The following is a 22,415-nucleotide window of genomic DNA, read 5'->3' on the forward strand; positions in this document are numbered from 1 at the left end:
GAGAAAGAGAAAGAGAAAGAGAAAGAGACAGAGACATGAATACAGGTCGATGCGAATGGTTGTCAAAGGAAATTGGTCAGTATTTCTCCACAGGCATAACTCATGCCCTGGAGACTGTTGGACCACAAAGGTAGGCGGAATGATGTCAGATAGGACATAAAAGAAAAGAGTTGTCATTACTAGGCTCCAAAGCCCCGAAACACGCACATACAAACACACACAAAACACACATTGTACCTACCGTTAGAAACTGAATCGGGCGATAACAATGAGCTACAGTATCGCGACAAAACAACATGTACAGAGAATCAAACAAAACATACATGTTTACATGCAGTAAATGTGTTTTCATGTGAGACACAAATACTCAAATATGTACACAAGCCCCTGACTAAAGTAATCCTCTGGGCAAGTGGTCTACCTGTTTCAGCAAAAGGGAGATTTCAAATACCATTTAAATACCACCTCGCGGCTTAGGGTAATGTCTTCTATTATTACTATTTTATTTGTTAAAAGGAAGGGACTAAAAATGACCACGGCATAAATAATGAATGAGAGTAGATATATCAGAGTGCAGTGTGGGGCTGCATTATCAAATGGGGCTTTTATCAGAAGCACTGCAATCACTCTCAAATATTCAATTCAGCTAAGAACTGAAATGTAAAAGTTTCAGATTGAATGTAGGATTGTGTGCATGTTGTATCACTCCTTTAGAGGCTTGGAGTGCCTTTTGAGCATTTCAAAATGTACGGTTATAGGCTTTTCCATATCTCTATCTGGTTCAGAGGTTCTTCAATATTTCATATGTTAGTTTATTGGTTTGACCAAAAAAAAAAAAAGAAAATCCAGGAAGGATGTTTCTGCAGTTGTGTCTTATCTCTGCATATTTTGTAAGGCCGGAAAATTGAAAACTTCAGAGTACAGTCTTACTTTTGTTCAGAACATGATTCACCGATACGCCGATGACACGTAAATATACCTTCCATTGAATCCGGGGGAGTCTAACTCTTATACACCCATCCTTAATTGTTTTCAGTATGTGAAATGCTGGTTGGCAAAAAAAAAAATAGATATATTCAGCTGAAGGACAACAAGACAGGGCTACACAGTGAGCTGCTCAGGGACACTGAACTTTCACGCCTACATCAGTAATCTTGAGGTCGTCTTGGTTCAGATTTTTGGCAAACAGATTAACTCCACTGAAAAAGGTTGCTATTTTCAGATGAGAAACACCACTAGACTGATCCCCTCCCTCCTCTTCCTTAATTATAAGAAGAGTGTTACTTCATTAATCTCTTCGAGGCTGGATTATTGCAAATCAGCGTACCTGGGGAGCGGCCAAACCTCTGTGTCTCGCCTGCAGCCGGTGCAGAATGCACCTATGAACTTAAAAGATTACGAGAGTGCTGGCATCTCTTTAATGGCTACCTGTAAAAACAGTATCGAATCAAATTTTCTTTCATTCGTTTATAACATCATGTGTTGGTTGGCACCCCAGTACATTACAGAACTTCACTGATGCTACTCCGTCTTTAGTCCGTTTAGAACATGTGTGTTTAATGGTTCCAAAATCTAGGCTAGTGGGTAAAGGATATATGCCTTTGAGGTGCCGGCTCTAAAGCTTTTACAATAATCTTATTAAGCTTTCATTCACATAATTTAAGATGTACATGTTTTCAATTGTCTTTGGTTACTTAGTGCTCTTAGTATTATATGATTTATTATATTTGTAAATTAATCTTAAGTTTTGTTCTGTTTTCGGTTTTACATTTAGACACATATTTTGATATGGCATTGCATTTGTATTTTTGTGTCTTTTAGTATTATTTTTTTCCTTTTTAATGGCCATCATTACATTTGCTGTTGTTTTGCCTTCACCTATAATTTGTACAGCACTTTAGTCACCTGTGATTATTTAAACGCGCTGTATATTCCAAATAAATGAGATTCAATCATTGCTTTTTCTAATGTTTAGATTCAGTGTATTTGACTGCAACTAATCAGATGTTAATGTATTTGCTATTTACTTTTCTTAATAAGGATGCATACATTTAATTGTACCTTCAGTAACTGCAATGAGGAGGTATTATTGTGGTGCCGAGAGAGAGTGTGAGCTGTCTACCGGTAGCATTATCGCAGGCAGTGTCAGACGTCCTCTAGGATATTAGTGCCATTAGCTGGGGCTGGGTGCAGGCTTTGTGGGGAAAGGTGAGACAGCTGTAGGAGGATTGCTGCAGTAACAGTCACCGATTTTAGATTTCCTTTCTGTTACATGAGCAGGCACATAAATAGGACTCCCAGCATTGCTGCTGATGGCCCTGTATATGTTTGGATGTTTTATACTGAGTAAAACCTTAATCAGTGAAATTCATTACTTTCACTTCAGAAATATGTTACTGTGAAAACTCCTTTTTGCTTTTTTACAACACAGCACATGGGCTAAAGGAGTCTAGTTTTCATAAATCATCAAATTTATAATCTGCCCCTTGTCACATTTTCAAACCCAAGAATTTAAATGCATTTTTTTTTAGTCATGCAGCATGCCTTACAGGGACAGCGAGGCCAATCTGTCAGTTCACCACTTTGGCCCTGACCAAATATCTGAATAAGGATTTCTATTGAGTTTTGTACAAAAATTAGGGCTCACGTGAACGACTTTGGTGATTTCCGGACATTTCCTCCAGCACAGGCAGCAGGTCAAAAATCCGCTGTTAGCTATATACAAAATTGTGTCCCCAGATTATCCTCAGTTTCTTACAAGCGAAAAATCAAATCTGCAAAGTTAAAGACTTCTGCACTGGCCTCCACTGTCCTTGGTACTTAACTGATAAATGTTAGCATGCTAACGTTATCGTATAGCCGCTAACCTGCCTGTAGACTTTTTTTTTTTTTTTTTATTGTTTACGAGTAACCTACTATTAATTGTGAAGTAGTCCTATTCTGTTAAAAAAAAAAAAAAAAAAAAAGGACCCTATTTTATTTGTTTAGTTATTTTTGACGTAGAGAATGAATCAGTTAATCTTCTTTTATTTCGGCACCCTGCTGCCAGTGATGCTATAAGTCCAAAAGTCTTGTACTGCCCAGGGTCTTTGCCCACGCACAGATTTTAAAAGAATGTTTACAAGTCTTAGCTGAAATCTACCTGTGTTAACCCAGTTTTTCTTAATCCTTTAACCCAAAAAAAACGAAAACCAGATTTTGTGTTTATACAATGTTATAGGAATTAGGTTACTGCTGAAAGCCAAGAATAATCTTTTTGCTTAAGTAGCCTATATGTAAATGCAGAAATTATGTTTGCATGTGTGTGTGTGTGTGTGTGTGTGTGTGCGAGTGGTACATGGAGGGAGACAGAAAGAGTGTTTGTGGATTGTGCGTGTCTCTCCTTCTGTTCTTATTTGCTGCTGCTGTGTTCAGAGCACATCTGTCTTTCTGATAGGATTATAAAACATGCACCAACAGATGTTTTCAGTCCTCTTTGAAGATAGCAATTGTGCAGACTGCTGTGGATTTATGAGTGCTTTCATCAGACTGTTGAATTTGTCACCATATCATCAATATTCTTAACAATGTAATCAAATTGTTAGCAATTCCTCCAGCACTCGGTTTTGATCCATCGTGAGCCAATGAAAGGAGGTATGAGGCAGCTTTTGGAGCTGATTTTATTAGCCTCAAAGCTTGCTTCATTAATTCATTTATTTTAACTTTTTTGTTACTCTACTCTGCATTTATGTCTTGCCTTGAATATCTCTTCCATCTGCTTCTTATGGCTGATGTATTGATCACTCTCTGAAGATGTTAGCAATTATCTCCAGGTAGTTGGTAAGTCGGTATAGAGCATCAACGAGGGACATATGTTGCCAAAGCACCAAACATATAAACATAGTGTGCTCACAGCGTGCATATGCCAGGAGCTAATAAGCTATTGGCACATCCTCTATTTTCCACTCGGTCACATGCCAAATTTTAAATCTCCCAGAATCAGCTTTGGAGTGCTTGTGTTGATTCTTTCCTGTGTTCTGGTCTGTCAGTCAGGATGTCCGTCTGCGCACGCTGTGGGCTCTCAGTGGTTGACAGAGAGCCTGCTGAAGAGCTTAAGGCAGCTTGTTAAGTAGCCTTCATCTACTGCAGAGATTACAGGGAGCTTAATGTGATCATGCCAGTGCAATCGCCCCTGAGCAAGTGTTGGGTGAGATGGTCGTTAAGGATTGGAGATTTGCTTGTTAACACTGTTTGCCCATTTGACTAGACCTCTATCTGTGTGTGTAAAAAAAACAGTTCACCTGAAAGTCTGACTTGCCGCGTGCCCTTTGTAGTGTATTTATCTGTGTGTACTTAAGGCACATTTAGATGTTGGTTTGTTTTCCAACTTTACTTCTGTGGAGGTTTTTTTATTTCTGTTTTGGACAAGCTGCGAACGGTTGCAGTCCTTCAACACGGGGACCGCTTTTCTGAAGAACTGTCACAGTGTTCCCTTGGCTGGGGAGGACGAGCACAAGAGACTTTTAACAGTCTAATACTTAGTTTATGGTGACTTGCTGACACACACACTCTGACAAAACATGTTACAGCTACCACTGTCCTCCTCAAAGGTACTTTCCTTCATCCCTATGGTCTTTCTGCTTTTGTGCTTGTCTTTTCTGTGCCTCAAAAAACAAAACACATCCCAGACTAAATAAAGTAACAAAAATATACTATATAATAGCTTAAACCAAAAAAGATAACAAAAATAAAAACATCCTTTTGAACTCTATTTAACAACAAGTGCTTTGAGCAAGTCATCTCCGCTGAGGTGCACTCGCAGTTCAAAGAATATTAATAATCAGTGCAAAATCAAACACGAAATGCCACTTTAATCAGTATATGATGCTGCATACAGGACATTTTTTTCTTATTAGCAAATTGTATTTAATCAAGGTATACTAGCTATGTTCACAATGACAGTATTGGGCTAAAGTAGTAGTCTATTAGTCAACACACACACCCTTTTTTAAAACACAAAAAAAAAACAAGCACACAAGTTATTGAATGGATCGATTTAAGCGGTGCCACTTTGTTCCTTTAACATCTTCAGAAAACAAATTCTAGGATAATGTTTACACAGTGTAGTAGTTGTGCATTATTGAAGAAAAGGAGCTCATGAACTGAAAGATGAGTAGAAGCCAATACTTTATATCAATTACATTACATTACATTTCATTTAGCTGACGCTTTTATCCAAAGTGACTTACAATAAGTGCATTTTAACCATGAGGGTACAAAACCCAGAACAACAGGAATCAAGAAAATAAAATGTCTTAAGAAAGCCAAACTACAAAGTTCTATCAGTAAGTGCCATTTTAAGCGCTACTAAAGTTCTACTGTTCAAGGTAAAGTGGGAAGAGGTGTGTTTTTAGTTTGCGGCGGAAGATGTACAGAGTTTCCGCTGTCCTGATGTCCTGAGATATCAATAATGAAATAAGTAGATATCTTAACACACACTGACGGCATTCACCATTTTGTGAACGACATCCAATTTCCTGTATTGACAGTTTTCTTGGATGTGTTTTCTTACAGTAAATATTTGCAGTTGCACAAATACAAATACAAAAAAAAGTTGCCATTTAAAGATGAGTTGTTTTGGCTTTTGAAGCATATAAAACAACTTGTCAAAAGATTTAAGTACCTAAAGAGCTCCAAATATAAAGTGGGATGTCAAACAGCAGTATGGGGAAAGACGGATGGAGAGTGCAAGAGCTAGAAAATGAAAAGAGGCGGAAAGAATAACGGTCCTAAAATGATTGTTTTTTTTGTACAGATGCCGTGCACCAAAAAATATCTTCAACAGCAATAGCAATGAATAAAACTGTGGATTTCAGAAGCTTCAAATGTAAAAATGTTGCACTTTAATCAACATTAACTAAATTTGAGTGTTTTTATACATTTTGTTAAGTGTCTCTCTCTGTTTTTTTGTAACCCAGGAGACTCAAGATAGGATTTAAATGTTGAATATTTTTTGAAACATTTGCCAAATGTAGAAGCCGAAGCATGTCACTGCTGGCTTCCACTAATACTGACTTTGCTACCAATATGCAGACAGGCTGTAATCACTATGGATTTCACAGCTTAGTTTTTTGAAGGTTATGTTCTTTATATCGCATCTGTGAACCACTAAATCCTCGCTCGCCCCTTTGATAAAATGGCTGCTGTGTCACAACTGCAGCTCTCGGTATGTGTATGGCTCGAGCCTCGCTTGCCCCACACCCACATAGAACAAGCCAGCTTCTGACCTTGACAGAAACAACTTTGATGTCAGGTACAGCCCTCTAGCCAGACATTGTGTGTGAGGATTTGTCAGTTGGGATGTTAAGCTGCATCCCAGTGGAAACTGCGTTTGTGTCTGCGTGTGGGGCTGCGGCGAGGTGATACAGCAGCCGAGTCGTGATGAAACACAAGCGCTTGAGCAACGGTAAACAGTACAAACGTAAAAAGTGCATGCATGCAAGAGGTGAAGCTGAAGAGCTGCTGTTTTGATTCTTTTAAAAATCCTTTTTCTGCACTGCGCTGACCCGCGTTTGGAGAAAGCTCTTCATGAATAATCAGAAAGCAAGAGTCACTGCAGATGGTAGTCCGTGGGCCCAGCCTGATGCTGAAGCCACAACGGAAGAGAGGGAGATTGAAGGTGAAGGCTGATATTGTAAATAACAAATTTATTCTAATGCAAAGTACAATGCTCACTCAAAGCATTGTGAAGTAGATGACAGGGAGAAATCTGTATATTCAGTGGCAAAGGTGCGTGTGTTTGTGTGTGTGGCTGAAGATTCATAGGAGAGAAAAGCTCTGTTTAGACTGAAAAAGGGCACCGATTTATAGCACGGGGCCCAGGCTCCTCCAATTACTGTGAAAGTCGCTGCCGACCCTTATTGCATTAAAGAAAGCTACATAGTAAACAAGCAAGCAGGCCATTATTACAACTTATCTGCCTCTTGGCTGAAAATTTCTGCACGTTCTTCACTTATATGTGCCAGCGATGAGACAGGCCAGAAGGAGAAAATTCTACGGTACCCACTAACGTCATCATTAACACCAGTTTCCCCTACGATTGTCTTCGGAAGAAAGAAACAAAACACGAATGTACTCATAGAACTGCAGTTACATCCAGTAACTAGTATTTGTTTACTTCGTCCCTGTGCCCCCGTTTCATTTCAGATCAGTGTGAGAGTTGCTGATGCATTTTTCCATCACTTGAAAGTCACGCTAATTTGCCTGTTTCTCTGCCCGTCTGCGTTTCATGAAAGGCGGTGCTGCGCCTCAGACACGCAGCGCAGCTGAGCAGAAGGTGGACACAGGTGAACGTTACTCGAGTTGATAACGGCTGCACTTGTTTAGTGACTATAAAAACAACAAAAAAAGCCCAATGAAAGCCTAAAGTTAAGCTATCAATGGACAAACCTCGACCTCAAACTGCTGAAAACCAGACCAGAATAAGAAAAAGAAAGTTGTGAGGATGCTAATGTTAGTAAGCAAGCAGTCAAACCCAGAATCCCCCCCAAACACACACACACGCACACACGCACACACACACACACACACACACACACACACACACACACACACACACATACACACCGCGACAACAATTAGAAAACAATACAGCACCACATAAAACAGAATTTTTTTTTCACACACACATACAAGCACACATTCAGCATAAACACAAGCATACACATTAAGGTCTATATACTGTCCCATCAACGGCATGACTCAGTCCAAAACCCCACGCTGTCTTACACCTGTCAGCGTTGATCACTGCCCTTTCCTCTTGAAACATGTGAAAGAAAATGATTGGTGACTCTGTAAGCTCCATGTCTCCAGGGAACACACACACACACACACAAACATACACAAGCAGATTCTAACCTTCGGGGTCAACTTGCAATTAAACCTCAGAGGGGCTCTCCAGTCTCACAAGGATGCTCGACATGGAGGGAGGCACGGCCAGCAAGACAAGAGTGTTAACCCTGATATGAACTGAACTGCTTGTTGGTTAACCTGCTGCTGTGGAGGACTGCTTCATGTGACCAGTGGCCAGTTTCTTGGTGCAGAAGTGATTCAAAGTAGCAGGTAGCTTCTGCTGGCGTCTCAGCTTTTCTGTCGGAAAACAGCCCCTCAGATTACTACACTTGTGATAAAGGTTAGCAAAGACAGCTTCAAGTAAGTCTCCTGACCTTTAATCCATGAAAATAAAGACGAGAATGATTCTTACATTTTACATGAGTCCTGTTTGTTGTAGATAAAGTAGGATCTATCTACTTAATGGAACAGTGTTGGTGTGAGAGCAGACCGTTATTCATTCTTTAATTTCCATCATCTGTCAAGATCTTGGTCATATGTCAGGTGGCTCTACAGTGCAGCCAGACACTGCAGCCTTTTTCAGAGCTGTGATAATGTGAGTGATTCATTGTTCTGAAAGGCCACAGATAGTCTAAATGGCAATTAAAGGCTTGAGGTATAATTATCTAAAAATCATTTCGTAAAGACTGACTGTAGTCTGACGAATCTGTTTGACTTTCCTCGCTGTAAATGACGGTTTTTGACTTAAAGGGGGCACCTTTTCGAAATGTCCCTACCGCCTAAACTTGTGTTAATACACAGAGTGCCAGAGGGGAGAGAGAAAAAAAACAATTCGGGGCAGATTAAAAGGAAAACCTCTACCTCGTTTTTAAGAAAGCATTATCAATTTGTAGTGTTCTCTGTTTTAGCTCATTTGTAGGGAAAATATGGCGTAAGAGGAAGCGGAGAGTGAGATAAGTAGGCTGGAAGATTGTCATTTCAAGGAGAAACGGTGGCATCATTCATTCAACCTGAAGTCGCTTTCTCCATTATGTTGTCACAACGCTTTCAGTGCCTTTATGAGGGAGTTGTTTTTGGCGTGAATCTTTCGAGTAAATCTTACCAGTTAACCAAAGTAATCATTCTCCCTTACAGTCCTTGAATGTCCTGCTATCATATCAGTAAATTGGTGATGGATTGATTGCAGTGTCAAATCCCACAACCTTTTTTTTTTCAAGGTCTTTTGATGAGTTGAATCAGGACAGCGTTATATTCATTGCCGTAATAATGTTATGAACAAATTATTAGCCCTATTGAGTCATATATAAGATAATTTTAATATCACTAAGAAATCATTTTAAAGAGGTAAAGCTGCTTTATGAATCCACGTCTTTTTACAGTTATTTTTTTTATATATGCTAGTTTAATAAATGTAGCATAGACATGTAAAATCATTGAAATTTCTGTACCAAATAGTCAAGACCAACTTGAACTGATGTCATCCTGATGTTTGTTATCGCTGAACTGAGATATTCAACACTATAGATTTCTTAGTGTGCCATAGTGGGCTGTGACTGTTTTATTTTTTCATATGTGTAAATTCTAAGCCATAGATTCAAGTGACTTAACGCCGCAATGTTTATGTCTAAAATCCAGCTGGAATCCCAGATCACATTTCACATTTCTAGGGATATATAAGAGATGAGTGAGAAGCAAAAGAAACAGCAGCCAGCTGTTTAGCTTAAACTACAAAAGACAGCTTAAAGAGATTAAAGGATATGGCGTGTGATATTCTCTATCGTTCCATTTGTCAATGAATCCCATGAAAAGAAGAGAAAACTATAAATTGGGCCAATGAACAGGACTTGTATGTGTAGCCAATAACCGACCGTTATTTCTCTCTTCTATAGAGCTCCATTCTTGTCGAAAGACAATTTAAAATGTCAAGAAGTGCCAAATGCACCATTTGCTTCTGATTCAGTATCATTTGCGAACAACAAAAGTTCCCTGCTGTTTTTAGAAATGTGTTTAGCCTTGTAAAAGGAAACGGAACAAAATTAATGAAAAAATTATAAAAAATATTTGTAAAGATTTCCTTTAATTCTATCTTAGCTCATCACACAAGATCTGTGTATCTATGTCGACCAACAAATAAAAATAAATACCGACGATGTTATTGGCTTTAAAAGTGCAGCATGAGTCTGAAATATATGGGGTGTGAAGATGATCCTCCCTAGAATAAGAGAAGAAATCAATGCTTCTTGGAGAATGAGGAGAAAAAAAATCCCTCTACAATCCCTAGATGATATTGATAAGAGATGATCATACAGTAATGATGATTAAGATGATCGTGACGAAGACAATTACGAGGATGAAAATGATTCTGTAAAAGTCTGCGGTTGCACTGCAGGATTTCTTTGTCTGTGCAGATGTTAAAGGCGAATATGGCTGTTGGTGCCATCTGGTACCTTGTGGTATGTGAGGGGATTAGTCATGCTGAATATAAACTGTCTTGGGGAATTTCCTTTGTCATTTCAACATTAACACAGCCTTCCAACACTGACTCCTAGACTATTTTCCATCTGCATGCATTTCTTCCTCAGGAGCACATTTCCAATTTCCCTTCATCCTCAGCCTGATGCTTGGCACGTCAGCACTTTTAATGGATAGAGTGTTTCATCGGGTGATACAAATACAGCACCCTCGCACATGCTAAGTTGCTTAGTATCAACTGTTTTCTAATATTTCTCTTGTTTTTCATACTGAAAGGGTTGCTATAAAAAGCCAAATAATTTCTCCACACCATTGCTTTAGAGAATTTTATGACACATAGTACAAAAGAAATTTCATCTCTCTGTGTGTGTTTAGGATTATTGTTTTATGAATATCATCTCTTTTCTGGTATTTCAATTAACAATGCAGATTCCATGGCAATTTGATTCAAAGTCAGTCACGATTTAATGGATTCCTTTTATTAGCTTCTGACAAATTGCCTTTTTAGTGGGAAGAGCGTTTGCATTATTCATTTGCAAAAGAGTAAGCGTTTATGAGTTCATTTAGTTTAGTTCTAGATGAGCTCAGCGACCAACAGTGGGTCTCTGGGAATGACTCATCACAAAGGACGATGAAACACATTGGGAGACATGAATCTCGTCTGACCCCTGATCTCTTGTCTTGCCATGTTGACTGCATAGGTGATTCAGCGGAGGGAGGACGGCTCGGTCAACTTCTTCAGAGGATGGGAGTCCTATCGCGAGGGATTTGGCAAGATTACTGGTGAACACTGGCTCGGTAAGTGGCTCAGGTGAACGAGAGTGTTTGGCAATGTATGACTGTATGGTGTATTGAGGCTTGCAAATCCACGCCAAGCCAAACCGTGGAAAGTAGATTACACGAAGTATGCAAATTGTGGCCAAGTAGCTGTATATGCCTGAATGAAGAGAAATTATAAAACTACCATCCAATCAACGAGATAATTACAGCCACTATTGCTAAGGGTAAAACACTTAGTTGTGGGAAGGGATGGAGCAAGATAAAGAAACACACAAACAGACTGACCCTTTGTTCCATCAAGAATTCAGTAATAGCTATACTACTGTGACAATGGAAACCACTGCAGCAACAGGGACAAAAAATATCGCAGCAAATTCAGTTCAAGCTGTCTGTAAAGTACGCATTATGCTGTAAGATGTTTGTTCAGCACAACAAAAACATTGCACAAGCCAAAAGACCAGTGATGAAAAAAAAAATTACTTTTTTTATTTTTCACATGACAAACACACAAGAGTATAATTGGTTTCTTTCTTTCTTTCTTTCTTTCTTTCTTTCTTTCTTTCTTTCTTTCTTTCTTTCTTTCTTTCTTTCTTTCTTTCTTTCTTTCTTTCTTTCTTTCTTTCTTTCTTTGACCTCAGCTTCTCAATGATCGCCGTCGGCTATAAATTAGTACTTTTTAAGAGAGCGCTTGTCCAAATCCTTGTATTTCTAGCTGGCAGCATGACACATTGGTCCGTGCCTCCACTCAAATTTGACAGGCAAAATAAAGCCAATTTGACTGTCAAATTATCAACTTCTCTGAAGCCAAATTCTTCATCCTCACACCAGTTCTCATTAAATGTAGCAAAATATTTCTTCTCAGGGAAGATTCGTGTCCATCGTGGTCATTCTTGTGGCTTAAAGTGAGCTGTCAAAGGGCATAGAAACACAGCTTCATTATAGAGTGGCCTTGTGTGCTTTTTGTAAATAACCTGGTAGTTGTTCAGGGAGCAGGGAGAGCATGAGGCCGAGTCTGACAGCAAGTTTTTCACATCAGGTGTTCAGTCTGAAAACGGGCAACTGAAGAAGCACATATCCCGGTGAATCCATGATAGCTAACTCAAATAGAAACAAACTCCAGGTGAGGAGTTGAACTCTGTAGCCACATCTAATTAACATTTCATAATAACTAACTTTATGGGATATCAGTAAATCTAAACTATTACCCCTGTATACTCAAACATCTCCAGTAATAGGTATCACTACTATGTTTTTTTTTTAAATTTTTTTTTTTTTTTTTTTTAACATGTAACACATTAAAGTACACAAACAAGCAACCGGGTAGACATGCATTTGCACAGCCGTCTAGTAACTTGATAGAAAGGTTTTACAATCGCATATCCTTCCGGTAATGTCGGGTGTATTGTGATGAAGTTGGCGGCATGGTGGTGCTTTGTGGTGTTGGGGAAGTTTGATCAAATGTTCGGGGAAAGAGAAAAATGTTGTGCATACAGTACAAATTACAGGAAGATATTGAATAACACTGCGGACTCACCGTTTGACCAAACCTAACCGCTTTGAAAATGATATTTACTATCCCCAAAATATGACCACATGTAATAGTTGCCACCATTCAAGCACTCTCTTTTGTAGTTCTGATCCCAAATTGTTCAGGGATACTCCCACTCACCACATGCTGTATATTACTGTGACAGCAGTGTAATTGATGGCTAACTGACACAGTCAAATTGTGATGGTGACAGCACTCTGAAGCTGGTGACATGACTCACAACGTCAAACAAAAGTTGCTGTGAAAACAGCGTAGCCTATGACCTTTCTAACACCTGTCGTTTCAAACAGGAAAGTTTGTTCAGCGTTAAGGAGAAAAATGTTTGTTTAATAAGCTGTTTCATACTCTTATGAGTGCACTACTAATCTGGTCTACTTACACACCAGTCCTAAGGAAGTCCCATAAAAGACACACATTTGTAGAAATGAGAAAATTTGTATTGAACAGCTGAGTGCTAATGAGCTATCACCGCGGATAACTCTGTGTACCTTTCTGTCCTCTGCTGATGGTTTGCTCAAGTTCAGACTGCTAAAGTAAGTGAGGCTTGAAGAAGTTTATTTCTGTAAAAACAAAGTTTTGGTTCTGGTCAAGGTCATGGACGTGCCATTCAACAACTGAGATACTCTCCCATGAGCACTCTGGATTAAAGCTCCTCCTTCAAACACACTAGACTCTTTTGGAGCAAAACTGAGGACATTCAAAGTATCTGTGGGCAGCTCGGCTCTCAGTCATAGCTTAGGCGTCAATTTATTGCAGCACATGGTATAGGATTTGATTAATTCGGTGTCTGACTGCTTTAAATTTGTATTTAATTAGCAGTGAGTCAGTTGTAAATACTGAAGACAGAAGCAGAACTGAGTCACTCAAATTACTTGTTGAAGAGTTTCTGGTGACCTGCTGCACACCTACAACTCCTCAGCAAGGTAACCAAGTAAATTGGGGAAGGTTGTCTGTCGTTTGTAGTTTGGCGAGTTTTAGCACAAAATATACCGCATATGGTCGATGCTGATTGGTTAAAGGCTGCTTCAATATTTCCAAAATTATCCCGAGGTTCACGCCCACTAGGATGCAACGGCTCGCTACAATCCCAAACAGAGCATGGCCAAAGCCGTCTGTTCACGCAGAAAATTTGGGTCGGATAGTTTGGAGCTGCTTGCTGCTCGCGGGCTGCAATTGATGCTGCCATTTTGATACTAGTGGCGTCTGCAGCTAATTAATGGTACAGGTGCACTTTTGCTTTTCATTTATGTAGCTGCTGTTTAATGTTTTTATTGAGCTTAAATATTTTACAATTGAAACACCTGCGAGTTAAAGTAAAATAATGATCAAATTGAATATATGTGCCAAAGAAATTTCAGTTGATTTTAAATAATGAACTAAAGTAAATGTTTGCCTTTATTCTTTAAATGAATGTTTCATTTACTTCTGTTTCACATTTGTAATGTGGGCATAACATCATCCATCAGGCATGAGTCTCAGTAATTAATATTTCACAGTATGTAAATAGACTGGACTGCAGATCCAGAACATAATGTGGGTCTGCATGGTTGTAGGCGCTTCACCACCCCCACTCTGTGTCCTTGTGAGATGTAGGCATGCTTGCATATGGTTTATAGCATTTGCGGTGTTTATGTGAATTAATGGAAATCTAGGTCTCTTTGCTGACCTGAGGCCATTACAGAGTGCAGCCCATAATAAAAAAAATGTGGTTAGAGTGCCAGGTAGATGTCCCTGTGGTTTGCTGTAGAAGCAGGGGTGGGAATATGGAAAGCTCAGGATTTAGCAGACTGAATTTAAATGAGCCAGCAGGCTACTTTGAACGTTTCAGAGAACCCTTGCTCATTCAGGTTGTGCTGTTGTCTCGTCACCCCCCATCATCGATTACCCTCAGGGCAAAAATGAAAAATGGATTCATGCTTGCCTGTAGCTCAGAAAGAAATGCATTGCAGCTACTTCCTCCAGACCAGTAGTGCTCTCTTCTGCCATCCACCACCTTTGAAGTTATGTACATTTCTCATTATCTTACGATGCTGCTAATTCTGATTTTTATTAGATGTATTTAATTTATAGTAGTATGAGGATAGTTAATAGTTATAAGAAAAACAGTGATAATGAGAAAGAAGGATTTAACAGGAGTTAACAGATCCTGCTTTCTGAAATCTCCACTGCAATAAAAATGTCCTCAGCAACAAGTTTGCAGTATGAGACGTCAAAACTGTGAGCACATTTTCTGCTGCATGCATTGAGTAACTTATCTAAATTCAATTTCAGAAAAAGGCCCACTTCCGGGAAAACCAATTAGGATATCTTTACATTGTTGCAGCTTAGACGTCAATTAGTTGAAGTGCCTATAGATTTTAATTAATTTCGGGTCAATTCTCTTTAGAGGAATTGCAATAATGTTTTCCACTTGGAAAAGAATTTGTTCTTCTATTCATCGTCAAACTGTCACTCACTGGTAGTGATTTAAGACAATCTGATGTTACTGTTTAATAAAAAATGTGTAGTTTTATATTATATTTTTACACTGTATTGGTAATTCTAAATTTGATAGGTTGCTCGTTTTGTCCTAAAGTATTCGTATTCTTATTTTGTTTCTTCTTTTTTTTCCCTCTATAAACTAACATTGTACATTTGTAGTTACAGAGATAGCAAATCAAATCTGTGCCCTATAGCACAACAGAAGCATAGTTTATGCATGCTGTGTGTATAACTGTAAAAAAAAAAACTAACTTATTACTGAATAAACTCTCCCAAAGGAGAAATTATAAAGAACATAAAACTGGGTCAACGCAATTCGATTGTTACCATCAAATCTATTCGACACCTGGTCGTCGAGGCTGATGTAGACTTGTCTACCTGTAATATAGGTCCTGAAACAGTTTAATGTGGTCCCAAAGAGACTAACCTAGTTTTTCCAGATGGCCTATTACAATAACAGACCTTGGATTGCAGTGTTGAAAGCTGCACTTAAATCCAGCAGAGAAGGGATAGACAAACTGTCTGTTGTCATGTTCATATAAGTCTGAAGACTGCAGCTCTGATTTATTATTATGTACAAACAATGTATTCGAACAAAAGCGTAAAAAGGTGGCACTTTAGCTGGTGCGAGTTGTAGAATTGTGGAATATCACTCTAAAGTTGACACAACCAATTTCCAGTGACATTTTGTCCTTTCTGTTTGTGAAACCTTCTGTATCATCAAGGGAGTGACATTCAAAACAAATGTTTCACAACTGTTTTTTGATAAAAAAAAAAATGTTGTTCTTAGTTTAGAAGGTCATTTTAGCTCACATTGTCAGGTTTATGAAAGTATGACTGCAGGTAAACCCTGAATAAATGTGTTTGAAATCAGATTATAATAACATACGGGTTTTTATGTATTACAGTTATACGTATTATTTGTTGAAAGAAGCAAAAACATGTTTTGTTTTACCTTTTTCTATTTAAAGAAAACAGAAACACTTAACATTCTTGAGCTGTACTAAATTGTATTTATCAGTGTTTCATAAACAGCTCAATCGATAACTCTAAATGGAATTCTAGTTTTTTGGTAACTCCTAATATTGTTCAACAACTGCTGGATTGTATTTCTGTCATCCATCTACTTATTTAGAACAGACATTTGTTTTTGCTGTAAAATCATTGGCATTTGTTTTTGTTTAGTTTTTTTTCCCATCTCTTTTATACTGCAGTCAATTTGCCATCTATTTTTTTTATTTTTATTTTTATTCCGGAATCAATACCCATTTCAATGTTACTTCAACTGCCAGAATAATCTGAGTAGTCCCTAACAAAACACCAAATTCGAAAGTATAAAAAGCCATTAATCCTTCGATAATCACAATCTTCACATTTTTAGAGATCATTTACCTCTGTTTTTTTTTTTTTAAGCATGCAGGAAGTTGTTATCACTTTGGACCTATATTTAAAATACACAGGGAACTTGATAGATTTTTCAGTTTGAGGAGCAGCTCTCCTCTGCATGAGAACCAACAGAGAAAATAACACTGCTAAAACTCCACCAGTGGGGGGTTGCAGAGTCTGCTCACTTGTGTGCACCAGATAAATCTTGGCTCTCTGGGCAAAAAAAAACAAACAACAAAAAAAAAACAGACACACTGTTCCTACCTCTCTGTTGCAGTTTGAGTCACGGAAATATGCCAAGATGAATCCACCCTGCATGGACATAAATGATATCTGCTTGACTTTCAGAGTGGACGGCGTATCGGGGCTGGTTTTCTAAGGGAAATTTGGGGAGACAGAATCAGCTTTTATCTCAGGGAAAGTTGGTGTATTGATATAACGGTGTGAAATCAAATACGTTGCCCTCACCTTCAAGCTCTTTCCATTAACACTAACCCATTTTATCCTCCACAGGAGGTTTTCTCCTTTATTCCAGCTGGTGTTTACATCGTGCCTCGAGCCTGTGTGAGCGAGGCTTCTGCAGCGCTTGGCTGCCCCGATAGCTGGCGTGGAGCAAAGAGCAGCCTCTTTTTTATTATTCCAGGGAATTTTTAACAGAACAAATCTCAGCCGGGAACTGCCGTGTCCATACAGTATGTTAAGTATTCCGCTGGGAAACACACTGTCACATTAAAGGAAGCTTACTGCTCCGTCCTTCATGCCACTTTTAGACCGTCTGATAACTCATCTTTTTTTTTTTTTAAGCTTACAGGCAAAAAAAATAAATCCGCTAACCCTGTAGTAAACACCGTGGGAAAATGGGCCTTATTGAGCTTACTGACACTGTGACTGACTTGTGAAGTGTCATTTCAGGTGAGCAATATATGTTCTTACAAAGACTAATTCAAAATACGGCCATAAAAACTGATTTATAGCCAAAGTGAGGCAGCTTTATCAGCCCAGTGATGACGCTCAAAAGGCAAAAGAAGCTACACTCAGAAGCTCAAAAAACAAAGCTTAAACTTCTCCCTGGATTCAAGCCACCCACTTTACAATTGCAGCTGATTTCCTATCACCCATCACAAGGAAAGCCCCGGGCCTGTGGTGACCAGTTGGCTCCTGTCTTCACACAGATCTTTCAAGAAATCACTCAGTTTGTGTGAAATTCTCTCCTGCTTCAACTGTTTCACGATCACCACAGGCCTGTTTCCTGTTTTATCAATCGTCACAAATTCTTAAAAAAAAAAAAAAAACTACTGTGCCCACCGAAAGCACATCACAGGCCCCCTTGCTGGATCCACTGCAGTTTTCCTTCTGGGCCAAAAGTGTTTTGGGTAATCAAGAAAATCTTTATAAAACTGTGCTCTATCCCATAACTACATGCAAAGATCCCAGGACCTCACTGCTCAAAACTCAATTTCCAAAACTTAAAAACAGACTTCCACTTCCACTAACTTCCTGAATGATTTCCCCACTGCTCTCTTCCTAAAAGATCGCAACCATGGGCACACTGGTCTGATCGGAGATTCAGGTCCCAATGCCAGATCCTTTATAGTCACAACACACCGGCTGCCATGAAAATGTTTGGGTTCAGACCAAGCTTTGTAAAAAGGCCAAAGAGGACGTGCCAGCAGAGGAACTTAAACTCTAATTAGATTTATTCCATCCAGATTTGGCTACAAAAGAGGGCGGGAACAAACAACAACAGACCGATGACAAGATCAGTGACACCAACCTGCTAGGACTTGTGCACCGCCTGAGTCAGGAAACATGGTTGCAGACCCCTTTAAACCTGGTCGGCCTTGAACTATTCAGCTTCCTTCAGCATAAAAGCCTGCAAGGGCCTGTTTATGCACCACTACATCAGCCTTCTCCTGTAGGATTTCTAACCATCTAACCGCCCACGTCTCCAGAAGCCCTATGTTGCTCCTGCTTTTTTCCTCTGTAGACTCTTTTCACTGTCACCACTGTCACAAAACCATTTTCCAGGGAAAAGCAATCTGCTCAATCCCACAGGGAAAGTAAGACACGTGTAGCCCTTATGGATTGTTTTAATCTCAGACAAAAATGCTAATACAGTTACTCAACTGTTTAATAAGCCAGCTGTAGAAGACGTGAGCTGAAAATAAGATGTATTAAATTCCTTTAAAAACAAAAAAAAGAAAACAGTTTCAGCCTGAGGCAATGAAAGAGGGTGAAAATGTTGTTTTTTTGTCCTTGTTTCTCTGACAGTTTATGTCATTTCCCATCGCAGGAGATGCAAATCAGCCCGTAAAGTTAGATTTCAGAGCTGAAGTAATAGCTAAGTGTTATTGTTTCACATCAGATTTGGCTTACGGATTGCAGTTTTAGCTAAATGCAACTGATTAAACAGATTGTAGGTATACAAAATGCACACTTTAAAGTGTACAAAGAGAAAGGGACTCCAAACTTAAACTCATTGGAAGGCTGTCATGTTTTCATATATAAACTTTCACCCTGCACTCATCTTGTGATGCTGAGGCAGTAAATGGAGCTGCTTGTATTTTCTATTACACCCTTTAAATTCCATCACTATGAACCAAAATATATATACAATATATATATATATATTATTTTTTTTGCTCGTCATCAAAAAGATTAACAGATAACTCAGCCGCATTATGTTTCAAAATAATATTTGTTCAACTTAATTTATTGAGACCCTTTTTCCCTTTTTGTCATGCATAATGGTATTTACAGTATATAGCGAGACACGATCCCTGTACTTACAGTGTACTTTACCTTCATACTGTATATATTTCTTATTCCTTAGACTGAATTATATTTGTGTAGTTGTATTTTTCACTGCGTTAGACACATAGAGAGCATGCAAGCGTCGTGTCCGAGCATGAAAGCACCAATAAGCTTACGTGTGGTCACTAGCATATAGATTTAATATAGGAAGAATTTTACTCCCAAAAGACAAAACAGACAAAACAAATGACATCATTTCTCTATTATTACATTTCAGCACAGCCAAATAACATGCAACATTTTAATTTGTCCCTCCAGGTAACTGATTATTCTCAATTTTTTTTTTTTTTTTTTTTTTTTTACTAAGGATGCCTAGAGCATGCCACATCATCATATTTTTCTGATGGTCCCCCACAGTGGGGGAACAGTGTAATAAGACCCATGTGTCTTGACTGCTCTGCCTGGAAGTTGTCCTCTATGTGACGAGTGCCTTGTTGTGATCTTACATTCCTCGGCCGACTGCCTCATTAAAGATACGCTTACATCTGCCGCCGATAAGAAATATAAACGCCAATCCTGACACTGAAATTGCACAATTCCTGCAGGAAAAATGCAGCGTTAACCACTTTACATACTGCTTACCTTTAACAATAGGGGCCATAAGCAAGGGCTATAATCAAGCTTGTGACCACCCTGAGTACTGTAAGCTCATGTGATTACAGGGAGGCGAGGCACAAAGAATTAGACATTTCCGTGTTTGTGTGTGTTTATACAGAGGTGAGAGTGCAGATGAATACCAGGCAGGGGAATGACTACAACTTGGAGAGGGCGTTTTTTACAGACTCGACTGTCTGTGTCAGCTAAGCGAGTGACAGCCACTCGACACGGAAAGGTCAGCTTGAAAAGAATGAGGAGAGACAACTGTGTATAGAGGCAGAGGCAGCATTTTTTTTTTTTTTTTAAAGCAAAGTGTTCAATAAAAAAAAATTTTTTTTAAATGTAACTAGTCTTCACAGTGACAATGAAGGAAGAAGGGAAACACAGTGACAAAGACACCCATGCCTATCTGCGCTCACGCAAATACACATGCTTAGCCAGTAGGCATACTGTGTAAATGCCAAGCATGCGTGCTGTCTTTCTTTTGCTGTTTTATTCCCTTCATGTCCTTTCTGTCTTATCTTTTTTCCTTTTTTTTTTTCTGTGGCAGGATTCCTTCCCATGTTCCTTAGATCAATGTGAAATAGGCACAGAGTCGGTGGCAATTAACTCCCAGCCTGTAGAACTACTCAGAGTTTCTAAAAGCAGTGGATATCCACACACAGCAGGGGGGTCTATTCATCCTGAGTCTCGGCAGACGACATATGGGCAGAAATAAATGTCATTAGAAACTGAACTAGAATCCTTTATAGTTTAATTCAAATTCCTTTATTCATTTCATTAAAAAACTGAACTTGAATCTCATCATATAAATTGGTATTATTCAACTTGAATAAATTGCATCGACACACTAAATCTGGAGTACATCGTTTGAAATTAATTGGAACTGAATTCTTAATCAATTTGAAACTCAATGTAATGTTTTGAAATTGAAGTAATCTGCTTTGAAACTGTGACTCAAATTCAGTTTGTCCAATTCACTTCTGTTTATTGGGACACAGCTGATTGCTGAGGAAGAGCAATCGAATGCAGATTCATAGAACTCCTTTTCAAGTTTTTGAATAGCCAAGGGAATTTTTTTGTTGTTGTTATAGCTATGCCTTATCATATTGATTGAAACTTTACCAGATTAATCAAATACCAGATAAAGTTATGCCAGGAAAACGTGTAACTTTCACGCCTACATAGTGCCAAGCATAGCTATCGCATGCTTTGCTGTAGTGGACAGGCGTCTCTATTTCACGCTTCGTCGTGATACAGGGCTTGACATGTTGAAAACTGGTGTTGTTCAGCTCGGAGTATCACGTCCAGCAAATTGAAGGTAATATTTGCCCAATTTCAAGCAGTGTGGTGCCGGGGTTAGCACTACCGTCCCCTCACAATAGGAAAGTTCTGGGTTCGAACCTGCTGGTGGGCTGAGGCCTTTCTGTGTGCAGTTTGCATGTCCTCCCGGTACCTGCATGGGTTTTCTCCAGGTGCTCCGGCTTCCTCCCACCATCCAACGACATGGGTGCAAGGTTAATTGACAACTCTAAATTGGGTGTGAATGTGAGTGTGGATGGTTGTCTGTCTTTCTGTTTTGTCCCTGTGATGGACGGGCGATCTGTCCGGGGTGTACCCTGAATTCGCCCGAAGCCGGGTGGGATATTGAATTGCAAGAAGAAGAATTGCAAGAACTGAATTTGAATTACGAGTTTCTAATGACCTATTTTTGCCCATGTCCAGACACGCACATACAACAGCAACAGCAACAGCTTTAACAGAGCCTTTTTGTTTTGGCAGTTGTCTGCGTGGATGTGATATGTAAATTTAAATGATCAATTAACATATTATTGTGATTTGCGAGCATCCTGTTTCACAAATGTTTGTCACTTGGGAATTGGAGAAACTTTAGTGAGTTTCTGTTGCCTCCAAAGTACCGTGCGTCTTTTGATCAGTTAAAAGTGTAAAAGTGAAGTCACAGCTGTCATGTTGCAAAATACATGAAACGGGCCACAGGCTACTGAACTACAAGAACCAGTGAAAACAAAGATCCTATCAATGCAGTGATTTAGCTGCCATTGTTTGAAACTCTTTGAGCCTTTTAGTTTCAAGGAAGTTGGTTGTTGTTTGATTTCTACCACGCTGCATGGTGCACAACCACAATCTCTCTTTAAAGGCAAATGCCAAAAAGAACAGAACAAGACCTTTGCTCACCAGCATGAACGTAATGAAACGTCTCCTGATTCACGCTGTTAAAAATATGTAGTAATGCGACCATATTGTCCATAGTCAGCCCATATCTTCACCCTATGCAGCTGTTTCTCAGTATTTTTTCCTACCTCCTAATCTTTTTCTTTCCCACACACCCATGCATAAACACATCTTCATATACATTTATCCGCCACAGCTTGCCGTTATCACAATGCAGCATCCCGAGGCTTGTATTTATATTCCTGTCACCCAGTAGAAAATCTAAAGAGGACAGTATCTACAAAAGAGAGCGAAAATCAAAGAACATCACAAT

At 39.0% G+C, this 22,415-nt stretch overlaps 1 protein-coding gene across 2 annotated transcripts in view; it reads left to right on the forward strand.

The window, feature by feature from the left end:
* fibcd1b (fibrinogen C domain containing 1b) overlaps positions 1-22,415 on the forward strand; it is a 102,386-nt gene that overhangs the window by 54,350 nt on the left and 25,621 nt on the right. For both annotated transcript variants that reach the window (XM_069700862.1, XM_069700863.1), the window contains one exon: positions 11,004-11,100. In XM_069700862.1, the coding sequence (XP_069556963.1) occupies positions 11,004-11,100 (97 nt within the window). The remainder of the gene's footprint in view (positions 1-11,003; positions 11,101-22,415) is intronic.

Source organism: Brachyistius frenatus, unplaced genomic scaffold, assembly GCF_029030835.1.
Source record: "Brachyistius frenatus isolate BFR_SWC_R1_liver_20210118 unplaced genomic scaffold, ASM2903083v1 Contig_35, whole genome shotgun sequence".
NCBI lineage: Eukaryota > Metazoa > Chordata > Actinopteri > Embiotocidae > Brachyistius > Brachyistius frenatus.